Below are 13,612 nucleotides of genomic sequence, written 5' to 3' on the forward strand. Positions count from 1 at the left end.
CTCCAGTATGAGGTTGTGCACAGCAGCGACGATCTCCAGAACAACAACCACTCTCGGTCGTCCAGGACGTTCCTCATCATTGGTGCTGAAGTGGCCCGTTATAAATTTGGCAACCCAGTTCTTAACTGTGGAATATGAAGGGCATTGATCCCCCAATGTCTGTGACATATCACCATGAATATCCTTCGTGGACTTTCCTTGAAGGACAAGAATTTTGTCACTCCTTTGCCGTCAGTTGCTGTGAATATCGTCTTAGATGCCGCCATTTTGTTTCCTGCGTGCGTAGAACACTGTTGCCATAACCAACAAACACAAAATTTTGAAAACATATATTAGACACATAGGGCTTTCATGTGATGTAACATTCGTTACCATAGAAACAAAAAAAATCAGAAAGCCAAAGACTTTTCAGCAGCCTCTCTTATTAATGATGATTTTTAATAATCATCTGCATAGTAAACATTTAGCATATAGCATGACTGAATAAATTATCTTTTTTTCTTTTTTTACTTATCTTTGGAGCAATTCCTATAATAGTGCTGGGGGGCTTCAGCAAAATACAGGAGCTTTTGAAGAGGAACTTTCATAATATCTAGCATTACTTCATATCTTTCTGTTAATAGGAATTTTGTAACCAGGTTTTTCCTAGCAGCAAAATGTAAGGGCAGAGGGATATTTAACGGGAACCTGTCAGGTGTAATATGCATCCAGAACCACGAGCAATTCTGGGTCCATATGGCTAATCCCTGCCTAATTGTCCCTGTATACACTAGCATAGATAAAGAGATCTTTAGAAAAAGTGTTTCTAAAGATTCTTTATACTATGCTAATGAGGCCAGCGACTAATCGTGAGGGTATTATGACCAGTTCCCTTTAATATAAGGCAGTTGTGCACTTCAGCATATAGTAGGGGCGGCTCTATAACTTTTTCCACATTGCTTATACTAATTCCATCTGCCAGACTTTGCTACAGAAGCTCACGGACTGCATTGGGTATGTGTGTATTTTGGGGAGAGAACACTTTCTTCTGTCACCTGGTTTGTCACTTTGGGTCAATGTGTATTAAAAAGGAACTTTATTTAAGACTATGCATTTCAGCAGCAAAGGTATCTTCATCAGGTTTGGACGGTATCTTATGAGATGCTGATATAAGTAGCCTGGAATAAAGTTACTTTTCTACATTGACCTAATCGTTAAACCTCATGACAGCAGCTCTCACTGCTTTCAATACTTCTTTCTCCAGTATTGTTTTCTCAATGGCTCGAGCAGTCAGCACAGGGAGCAGCAGCTGACTGCTTTTTTTTTCTACATATTTTGGTAGAGTTTTGCCTGTTTGTTACATTTTTGATAGGTGAGCGCATTACACTTTGTTTCTCATATGTCTATATTACTATCACATGGATTGCATCATAGAGTGCCCTATTGTTTTGTTGTTTGTCTAGTTTCACTTATATTTTTTGATTGGCAAAACAGAAAATAATGAAAACCATTTCCTCCTATTAGATAATACCTCTGGGAACTGGAAGGAACACATTCTTGTAATTCCAAATAATAAAGCAGAAGATAATCATACCATAGAACACTTTTCGGGAGAAAATCTCATAACCCCTAATGTACATTTGGAAAACCACAGTAAAGAAAAATCACACAACTATCCTAATCGCAAAAAACTTTATCCAAGTCATTCACAGATACTTACTCTGAGTACAAGTCAAAAAGGGGGTAAAATGTTTCAATGTTGTGAATGTGGAAAACAGTTTTCAAAAAACTCAAATCTTTTTATACACATAAGAATTCACACAGGCGAGAAGCCATACTCTTGTTCAGAATGTGGGAAGTGCTTTACCCGAAAATCAGGCCTTGATCAACATGAAAGAAGTCATACAGGGGAGAAGTCTTTTATGTGTTCAGAATGTGGAAAATGTTTTGCTCGGAAATCATTTCTTTCTAGACATAAAATAATTCACACTGGGGAAAAACCATATGCTTGTTCCAAATGTGGGAAATGTTTTACACAGAAGCCTTCACTTGTTGAACATCAGAGAATTCATACAGGGGAGAAACCACATTCATGTTCTGAATGTGGGAAATGTTTTACTCAGAAATCATCACTTGTTAAACATAAGAGATTTCACTCAGGGGAGAGGCCATATCCATGTTCAGAATGTGGAAAATGTTTTATTACTAAAGCTAAACTTGGGGATCATCATAGAAGTCACACAGGGGAGAAACCATTTTCATGTTCTGAATGTGAGAAGTTTTTTATTACAAAAGGCAAACTCCGGGATCATCTGAGAAGTCACACCGGGGTCAAACCATTTCCTTGTTCAGAATGTGAGAAATGTTTCATACAAAAATCAGATCTTGTTGAACATCAAAGAATTCACACAGGGGAGAAGCCGTTTTCTTGTTCTGAATGTGGGAAATGTTTTATTAGCAAAGCCAAACTCCGGATTCATCAAAGAATTCACACAGGGGAGAAGCCATTTGCATGTTCAGATTGTGGGAAATGTTTTACCCAGAAATCAAATCTTGTTAAACATGAGAGAACTCACACAGGGGAGAAGCCTTATTCATGTTCAGAATGTGGAAAATGCTTTACAAGAAAATCAGTTCTTCATCAGCATCAGTTAATTCACACAGGGGAGAGACCATTTTCTTGTTCAATATGTGGGAGACATTTTAGGAACAAATCAAGACTTTTAAGTCATCATAATGTTCACTCATATTAAACATTGATTTGTTGGAATTATAATTATGTGATGACAACCGTGGATGGGATATATATATATATATGTATATATATATATATATATATGTATGTATATATATATATATATATATATATATATATATATATATATATATATATATATATATATATATATATATATATATATATATATATATATATATATATATATATATACACATATATATATATATATATATATATATATATATACATATATATATATATATACATATATATAATATATACATATGGCTTACTCCTGAAAATAGACTGCCTGGTTTGCTGCCATTGGACACTATGGAAACATGGAACTCCCAAACCCGTCCTAACGTATAACTGCAGACTTTTTGTTCTAGACCGCACAATCCCTTTAACTCCTTCAGGTGTTCCCGACCGAAGACGTATGGGGTACGTCATCACTTTCACGCGGGCACAGGAGCTGTGCCCACACGATCACTGCCGGGAGTTCGGCCTATGTGAAAGCCGAGACCCAACTCTAACAAACAGGAGTGGTGCTTGCATCATCCCCCTCCTTGGCTGTTTAACCCTCTAAATACTGCGAACAATAGCAATCGCAGCATTGAGGATGCTGAGAGAGGAGTGCGCTCCTCTCCCAAGCGAATGGGAGTCTCGCGAAATGATCACGGTGGCCCTATCATTGCCATAGCAACCCGAGGTCTTCATGAAGACCTAGGTGACTCAACTACAGCAGTCCTCTTTGACCATGCCAGGAGCAGGGTGTAAGACGCTTCTGTCAGTGCAAAACTGACAGGTAGAATGGATTATACCAGTGATCAATTAAATAAAAGATAATGTCCCATATAGGGACTAAGTAAAAAAGGTTGTTGTTTTTTTTTTTAAAAAAAGTTAAAATATTTAAAAAAAAACCAAAATAAAGAGGAAAAACACATGATACCAATACATATATTTATGTAAATAAAAAAAAAGTAGAGATTTGATATTGCTGGATCCGCAACGACCCGATCTATAAAACTTTCACACTATTTAACCCCCTCAGTGAACACCATAAAAAATAAAAAAACACAGCAAAAACCATGCTTTTTCATCATACTACCCAAAAAAGTGGAATAAAACGCGATCAAAAAGTTGCATGTAAATAAAAAAAGGTATATCTGAACACATCATCTGGTCCCGCAGAAAACAAACCATAATAGAGCTTCATCAGGAGAGAAATAAAAAAGCTATAGCCCTCAGAATATAGCAATGCAAAAACATTTTTTTTTTTATATATATATATATATATATATATATATATATATATATATATATATATATATATATATATATATATATATATATATATATATATTAATTAAATAGTTTTTATGGTTTATAAGTGGCAAAACGTAAAAAAAACAATGCAAATGTGGTATCGCTGTAATCGTACTGACCCGAAAAAAAAGGTGTTTTATGATTCTGCTTCACAAAAAGCAGAATAGAAATTGATAAAAAAAAACAAACAAACAGTGGCCCAAAATGGTACCAATAAAAACTTCAACTCATCCCACAAAAAAAAAAAAATTCTCACACCACTGTCAGCAGAAAAATAAAAAACTATAGCCTTCGAAATTTGATATAAAAAAACTTTCATTTTGTAACAATAGTAGACAAACCCCCCAAAAATAAAAATCTAAAGCTGGTATCACTGTAATCATACTGAGCTGAGGAATAAAGCTGCTTTATCACTTATACCGCAAGTTGAATGGCATAAAAATAGTAATATAGCCGATTTTTCGACTGTTGATTTGTTCATTCTGCCTTCCAATGATTGCAGAAAGGCTTGGCTCATATTTATCCTGTACTCTACGCTGAGTGCTTACATCGGGAATTATGTGTAAATCTCTGGAAAATGAGATTCAGACAAAATTCCCAACTGAAAATTCACTGTAATGAGGCAGAGGGAGTCACTTTGGACTCCCGTCTGTCCTGTGGTCCAGAGGTGTACCAACTTTTTAGGAGTGCAAAAAAGTGCACAGGTTTGTGCATTTTTGAAAAGTAGGACACCAGTAAACAGAGGCCAAACAGAGTCCAGGGTAACTCTGCTGCCTCATTAATAAATGGATCTTTCAGAGGTTTCACTTGAATCATGTATTTCGATGATGTAGAAGAAAACCCCGATGTAAGCGCTCAGCATAAAGCACATGATAAATGGGAACTGTTCCAAAATGTTCTGTACCCCAAATTGCTACCAATAGCAGTCAACTCAACACACTGAAATTCCCCACTCAGGTCTGTCATCTGTTAAAGGAAAAATAGGGTGATTCAACATTACTGTTAGCAAAAAGGCCCTGGAAAAGCAATATGGCTCCCCCACAGACAGAAAACTAACACAATCCGCACTCCCAAATGCCCCCCTCCCTTCTGGGCATCACAACGTGTCTAAACCACAGTTAACCGCCACATGTTTGGCATTGTTATAGTGAGGAGGTCCACTTAATGTACTGGGTGTGTGTCTCCAGAAGCAAGAGCTGGGCACAATGTACGAGCACTACAAAGGCTTATTTGTAATTTTTAATTTTGTAACACTCACTGCATTTGACTTCATGGGTGTTTTCCAGAGACAAAATTGTCACTACACCCGTAGATGGATTCCCAGAGGAGTGTAATTTCCAAAATGTGGTCACCTGAGGTTTTCTGGCTGCTCTGGCACTTTGGGGCTCTGCAAATGGATTCCGCAAACTATTCTAGGAAAACCTGCTCCACAAATGGCAGTCCATCCCTCCCGAGCCAAACAGTAGTATGCAGTCACATGGGGTATTGCCACATTCAGGAGAAATTGTGAAATTATGGGGCTTTTTTTTTACCTATGCCACTTGTGAAAATTGGAAATGTGATTTTAGTGCTAAAATTGTAATTATTTTTTCTTGACTACCCAATAGTACAAATTGTGACAACGGTGGTGTCAATATTCTCACTACACCCCTAAATTCATTCGTTGAGGAGTACAGTTTGTAAATTGGGGTCACTTGTGGGAGGTTTCTGCTGGTTTGCATGTCAAGGGCTATTCAAATGTGACATGTTGTTGTCCGCAATCTATTCCAGTCAAAATGGTGCTCCCAAATTCAAATTGTGCTCCTTCTGAGCCCTGCCAAGTGCCCAAACAGTAGTTTTCCACCACATTGTGTATTGGTGTAGTCAGCAGAAATTGCACAACAAATTGTGTATTTTCTCCTGATACCCTTTGTGAAAATTCAAAATGTGAGGCTAAAACAACATGGCTCAAATTCTGTAAATTCTGTGTTTAAAAAGTCAAATGGCTCTCCTTCCCTTCCGAACCCTGTTGTGCGCCCAAATAGTAGTTTTCTACCACATATGGGAAATCAGTGTACTCAGGTTAAATTGCCCAATAAATTGTATGGTGCATTTTCTCCTGTTACCCTTGTCAATATTCATAATTTGTTGCTAAAGTAACATTTTTGTGAGGAAAAAGTAAAATTTTCCTTTTTTCTTCCACATTGCTTTAGTTCCTGTAAAACACCTGAAGGGTTAATAAGCTTCTTGGGTGTGGCTTTGAGCCTTTGAGGGATTTAGAATGGGGTCAATTTTGGGTATTTTCTGTCCCTTAGGCCTCTCAAAGTCATTACAAATGTGATGTCCCTAAAAAAAAACTGACTTGGAAATTTTGTTGGAAAAATGAGAAATTAGTGATAAACCTTTACCCCTTCTAACTTCATAACAAAAAAATTGTTTAAAAAATACTGCTGATGTAAAGTAGAGATGTGGGAAATGTTATTAACTATTTTGTGTGACATAACTCTCTGTTTAAGGGTATAAAAGTTCAAAGTGTGAAAATTGCAAACTTTTTGCAAAATATCCGATATTTTAAAAAAATAAATGCAAGATATCATCCTAAATTTACCACTTACTTGAAGTACAATATGTCACCAAAAAAGTCTCAGACTCACCGGGAGCCATTGATGTTTTCCAGAGTTATAACCTCAAAGTAAGACTGGTTAATATTGAAAAAAGTGGCCTGGTCAGGAAGGTGAAAACCAGGCTCAGAGTTGAAGGGGTTAATTTTAGGCATTTTGTACAGTTGGGACCAAAAGTTTGACCATAGGTTCTCAATAAGATTCAGATCTGGGGAGTTTGCTGGCCATGGAACCAATATGTTGTGTTTACTGAACCTCTTGGATAACACTTTTGTCTGGTGACATGGTGCTCCATCATGCTGGAAACAGCATTCTTCATCAGTAATTGTACGTGGATCATTCGGAGAAGAGTCTCTTCGATGTTTTGATACCATACAAATCACTGCAGTGTTCTAAGGAAAAATTTGAGACAGCCCACTGCATTGTAGAAATAGAAACCCCACACATGAATGGTCTTAGGATGCTTTACTGTTGGCTTGATACAGGACTCCTGGTGGCGCTTACATTTTTTTCTACAAACTGATTCTTCCAGATGTCCCAAACAGTCTGAAAGGGACTTCTTCAGAGAAATGTTTTGTAAAATCCAAGGTGGTGTTATAAGATAGGTTTCCCGTGGGGGTGTGTACTTCTTCCCCCTGTATGCTGTTACCCATATATAAGCTGGCAGCAACACAGCAAAAAAAGAATATGCCCCCAAAATAGCATAGAACAGGTTACTTTTGTGTGAGATGTAATAACAGCCTGCTCTGATCGCCTTGCAGAGTGATTTCACGATGCTGTGAGCAGAAAATACAGACACATATAAGCTTTCAGCTATGGATAGGCAGTGTGGGGGGGAGAGGCACTACAGCAGAGATCACAGAGGAGATGAGCTTGTTTGTAATGTTGTAATGTGACACTGCTAAGCTCAGCTGTGCTGCCTCTTCCTCCACATGGACTCATGCAGGAGATTAGGTTTGTCTGTCATACAGCTCATATAATGAGAAACCTACACCAGAGGCATATCTAGGGGGGGGGGCTGGCGGGACATTTGCCCCGGGAGCAACTGTCAGGGGGGAGCTGTTTAGCCATCTGATGTGAAAGTCTCCCTGGGGGCTGCATTTGCCGCTCCGTAGTGCGAGCCAGCCATTCTCTGAGCGCGGCTGTCAAGATGACAGTCGCACTCAGAAACTGCAGCAGGCTGGGTCCCACTGATCAATTGTCCTTGTATCTTTCAGATGCGAGGACAATTGAAGCGGTGAGCACGGCGCTAACTTCCGGGTCAGAGCGACATCAGTGTGATCATGTCAGCTGATCACACTGCTGACCCGGAAGTCAGGGCCTCAGCGCAGAGGCGGCAGAGAGCGCTGATGATAAGTGCTCCAGTGTGGAGCTGAAGACACGAAGGAGGAACATTAAAGCGTGAGGGGTGAGGTATCTATGGCATTGTATGAGGGTGGGGAGGGGGCAGTATGTATAGATACAGTATGGGGAAGAGAGGCTGGGGAGAGGGAACTATCTGTGGACACAGTATGGGGGGACAGAAGGTGGGGAGGGGGCAGTATCCATAAACACAGTATGGGGGAGAGAGAACTATCTGTGTGAGAACTATCTATCACAGAAGGTGGGGAAGAGACAGTATCCATGGACACAGTATGGGGGACAGAAGGTGGGGAAAGGGAACTATCTGTGAACACAGTATGGGGGAAAGAAGGTGGGGCGGGGCAGTCTGTATAGACAAATTCAATCAAAGGGAGGGGAGGAAAAAATCCAGCACCGAAGGAAAACATTTCTATTTATTCCAACAATTAAAACATGGATACATGTGCAGTTAAGCCTTACGCATGTCGGAGAGACAAAAAAAAGCTCCTTATTCATAGGCAACATAGTAACAAATGAAAGCAAAGATGGCTATAAAGGCTAATCCATCTTGTTACTGAGCCGGATCTACATAAGGGCTCCGCCACACATCCGTGAAAACCACGTCCGTGTAAAACGGGCCGTTTTTCTGGTCCGTTTTCCGTTTTTTAGGTCCGTTTTTATGGTATGTGTGGCCTGCGTGTGTATCCCGTATGCTAGCCGTATGTGCGTGTGGAATGTCCGTGTGTGCGTGAGTGAAATAACTGACATGTGTATGTGTTGTCCGTGTGAAATGTACGTGTGTGATGCAAAATGTCGTTACTACATGTAGGGAAGACAGAGTAGCGGGATGAGAATGAACTCGGGTGAACTTCACCCGACTTCATTGTCATGCCGCGGCTCTGTCTTTGTGCCGTGTACTGATTAGCGGTCACCTGTGAAGGATTCACCGGTGACCACTAATCCCCCGAGTGACTGAAGTGTCCCCCCCTCTCTCATACTCACCGTTCCCCGATCACCGGCGCTGCACGGCATTCACACTGCTCCGGCGGCTTTTTCTAATTTGAAAAAGCCGGCCGCCCATTAATCAATCTCGTATTCCCTGCTTTACCCGCCCACCGGCGGGTGTGATTGGTTGCAGTGAGACACGCCCACCACGCTGAGTGACAGGTGTCACACTGCACCCAATCACAGCAGCCGGTGGGCGTGTGTATACTGTGCAGTAAAATAAATAAATAAATAATTAAAAAAAACGGCGTGCGGTCCCCCCCCATTTTAATACCAGCCAGATAAAGCCATACGGCTGAAGGCTGGTATTCTCAGGATGGGGAGCTCCACGTTATGGGGGGCCCCCCCAGCCTAACAATATCAGCCAACAGCCGCCCAGAATTGCCGCATACATTAGATGCGACAGTTCTGGGACTGTACCCGGCTCTTCCCGATTTGCCCTGGTGTGTTGGCAAATCGGGGTAATAAGGAGTTAATGGCAGCCCATAGCTGCCAATAAGTCCTAGATTAATCATGTCAGGCGTCTATGAGACACCTTCCATGATTAATCTGTAAGTTACAGTAAAAAAACACACACCCGAAAAAATCCTTTATTAGAAATAAAAAACACAAACACATTCCCTCATTACCAATTTATTAACCCCGACAAACCCTCCATGTCCGGCGTACTCCACGGTCCTCCAGCGTCGCGTCCAGCTCTGCTGCATGGAGGTGACAGGAGCAGCAGAAGACACCGCCGCTCCGGTCACCTCCACGCAGCTAATGAGATGAGTAGCGCGATCAGCTGCTGTCAGTCAGGTAACTCGCGGCCACCGCTGGATCCAGTGACAGCGGGTAACCTCAGTGACAGCAGCTGATCGCGCTACTCATCTCATTAGCTGCGTGGAGGTGACCGGAGCGGCTGTGTCTTCTGCTGCTCCTGTCACCTCCATGCAGCAGAGCTGGACGCGACGCTGGAGGACCGTGGAGTACGCCGGACATGGAGGGTTTGTCGGGGTTAATAAATTGGTAATGAGGGAATGTGTTTGTGTTTTTTATTTCTAATAAAGGATTTTTTCGGGCGTGTGTGTTTATTTACTGTAACTTACAGATTAATCATGGAAGGTGTCTCATAGACGCCTGACATGATTAATCTAGGACTTATTGGCAGCTATGGGCTGCCAATAACTCCTTATTACCCCGATTTGCCAACGCACCAGGGTAAATCGGGAAGAGCCGGGTACAGCACCAGAACTGTCGCATATAATGTATGCGGCAATTCTGGGCGGCTGCTGACTGATATTGTTAGGGTGGGGGGCCCCCCATAACGTGGAGCTCCCCATCCTGAGAATACCAGCCTTCAGCCGTATGGCTTTATCTGGCTGGTATTAAAATTGGGGGGACCGCACGCCGTTTTTTTTAATTATTTATTTATTTATTTTACTGCACAGTATAGACACGCCCACCGGCTGCTGTGATTGGGTGCAGTGTGACACCTGTCACTCAGCGTGGTGGGCGTGTCTCACTGCAACCAATCACAGCCGCCGGTGGGCGGGTAAAGCAGGGAATACGAGATTGATTAATGGGCGGCCAGCTTTTTCAAAAGAGGAAAAGCCGCCGGAGTTTTTAAAACAGCCGTGCAGCGCTGCGCCGGAGATCGGGGAATGGTAAGTATGAGAGAGGGGGGAACTGACCGACAGATAGCTAGAGGGACAGACAGACATAGAGACCGACTGACGGACTGAGGGAGAGAACGAAACATAAAAAGAAAAAAGACTGACATCACATGAAAAAAGCACAAAACATACAGGGAACAAACAGAGATGCGTCCGTGTCACTCGGACGTGCGCACAGACCCATTGACTTTCATTGGGTCCGTGCTGCGTGTTGCATGAATAAAACGGACATGCTGGCGTGAGACACGGCCCACAAAACGCATCACGGAGACGGACTCACGGACATAACCAAAAACGTAATTGTAACCGCAGAGATATAGTAACATTGGTGCACGTTTGGCCGTGTCTCCAGTATACACGGAAACGGACCAAACACGCACGTGTTTCACGGATGTGTGTTTCAAGCCTAAAGTAGTACCATATGAACATATATTAAAAACAACATCATGAAAATTGAAGAAACGGTGTATAATATATACAATATCAATAGATATATAACAGATCAGAGCGAAAATTAAGGCCCCTGGATAACGGGCATTTAGTTTAAGAATACAATACACCTCCCTAGCAAGCAACATTTTCTGCCAGTCTCCACCTCTATACGGTCTATTAACCCTCTCAACTCCCTGTACTTTTAATGAACTGATATCACCACAATGGTTGACTCTGAAGTGTTTTGAAAGACCAGAAGAAGTACATCCTGTCTGAGAAGTGGATGTGGCTCCAGAGACATCTTCACTTAGGCCTAAGCCACATGGCATGAAAATCGATGCGAGTGGAGTGCAATAAAAAATTCGCATTCCACTCAGACCAATTCTAGCCTGTGTGTCAGCGCACATGAGCGATTATTTTCTCATCCCTAATCGAACTGAGAAAACAATCGCAGCACGTTGTGACTGTAATGCGATCCTGTCTTCTCTCGCACTCATTCAAGTCTATGGGGCGAGAGAAAAATCGCACTGCACTCGCATTACACCGGTGTACCACGAGTGCAGGACGAGAGTGGCAATAGCCGGCTACGGAGGAGAGAGATAAATCCCTCCCTCTCTTCCTCAGTGCCAGCCCGCCCCTCCGCAGCTGAGGTCCGCTCGCACGGTCGGACCTCAGTCGCAAGGACACTTGCATGACACTCGGCTCCTGCTGTACTGCCAGTGTGAGCCGATTGTCATGCAAGGGGATTGCAGTAATCCCCGTGTGGCCCCAGCCTTATTCTCTTTTACAAATTTCAGGTCGTACATGCAACATAATATTTTTGACATGTACATGAAGCCATATACTGTACACTAGATGTGCGGTATTACAATTTATGTAGGTCCTAATTTCATAATTGTTACCACTATTGTCTTAAAAATTGTCGCCCTTAGTATAAATTTACAGATACTGTATTTTATATGTTCACATTTGTAAGTACCCTTATAGTTCAACCAGGTTTTGTTACGTTGACTACCATGGAAAGTAGATGGCCAAATGAAATCCACAATACTTTTCCCTTTCCTGTCAACATACCTAATTCCATTTTTCAAGATTTGTTCTAATTTTTCATCTTGACATAATATGGAGAGATTGCGTTTAATTACATTTTTAATGACATTGAAGTCTATAGAATACGGGGTAGAGAATGTTAAAACTTCATTTTTACTATAGTCTTTGCAATTTGTGTTTTTATTTTTGTTATTGTTTATTGGGGAGGCTCGAAATAGTGATCTTGGGATTTATTAGCAGCTATCTTTTGAGCTCTTGTCACATCTCGAAGGGTGTAGCCCTGTGTTCTTAATCTATTATACATAACATCGCTTTCTCTAAAGGCCCCGTTACACGCAACAACGTATCTAACGATATATCGCCGGGGTCACGGATTCCGTGACGCACATCCGGCATCGTTAGCGACGTCGTTGCGTGTGACCGCAAGGAACGAGCGTTAACCATGGAAAATACTCACCTTATCGTCCATCGTTGACACGTCGTTCCTTTTTAAAAAAATCGGTGATTGTTGAACACGCAGGTTGTTCATCGTTCCCGAGGCAGCACACATCACTACATGTGACACCTCGGGAACGATGAACTGCAGCTTACCGGCGGCCGCCGGAAATGCGGAAGGAAGGAGGTGGGCGGGATGTTTCGTCCCGCTCATCTCCGCCCCTCCGCTTCTATTGGCCAGCTGCTTAGTGATGCCGCACGAACCGCCCCCTTAGAAAGGAGGCGGTTTGCCGGCAACAGCGACGTCGCTAGGCAGGTAAGTCCATGTGGCGGCTCCAAATGATTTTGTGCGCCACGGGCAGCGATTTGCCCGTGACGCACAAACGACGGGGGCGGGTGCTTTTACCAGCAATATCGCTAACGATATCTCTGCGTGTAACACCCCCTTAAGGAAAGCGTCCATATTAGAGGCAGATCTACGTGTTCTACTTAGTTCCCCCACAGGTAGATTTTTACAGACATGTACAGGGTGACAGTTATCTGCTCTCAGTAATATATTCCCACTAGATGGCTTCCAATATAATTCAGTATGAATTTTATTGCTAGTAGGATCTCCTATCAACTATAGATCCATAAAAGGAATTTCATTTTTTCCCTAATTAGCTGTAAACTTGAGATTCAAATTGTTCGAATTAATAAAGTCCACAAATATATTCATCTTTAGCTTGGACAGTAACTTCAGACTCCCCTGGATGACCCTCCCAAATAATGAGAACGTCATCCAGGTATTCACCGTACCACCGTACCGATTCCAAAAAGCGACTACTAGGTGTATGGATGGTTTTCTCCTCCCACCAAGCCAAATAGATATTTGCCAAGGTGGGAGAGAAACTTGAGCCCATTGGGCATCCTCAGATCTGCAAAAAGAAGCTGTTTTCAAACTTGAAATAGTTATTAACAAGTAGAAACTCCGTCACCCGGATAACAGGAGACTGCTTTATGCGTTTTTGGCAATCCACATATTATCGAGCAAATGGGGTCCTCAA

General features: G+C 41.9%; 1 protein-coding gene across 1 annotated transcript; it reads left to right on the plus strand.

The window, feature by feature from the left end:
- Positions 1 to 1,642: 1,642 nt before the first annotated feature.
- On the plus strand, positions 1,643 to 2,776 carry LOC142283641 (uncharacterized). Its single transcript, XM_075333136.1, has one exon. It carries the CDS (start codon positions 1,728 to 1,730, stop codon positions 2,730 to 2,732), a length of 1,005 nt encoding a protein of 334 aa, XP_075189251.1. The 5' UTR covers positions 1,643 to 1,727; the 3' UTR covers positions 2,733 to 2,776.
- The last annotated feature ends 10,836 nt before the right edge of the window (positions 2,777 to 13,612 follow it).

This window comes from Anomaloglossus baeobatrachus, unplaced genomic scaffold, assembly GCF_048569485.1.
Source record: "Anomaloglossus baeobatrachus isolate aAnoBae1 unplaced genomic scaffold, aAnoBae1.hap1 Scaffold_5438, whole genome shotgun sequence".
Taxonomy (NCBI): Eukaryota; Metazoa; Chordata; class Amphibia; order Anura; family Aromobatidae; genus Anomaloglossus; species Anomaloglossus baeobatrachus.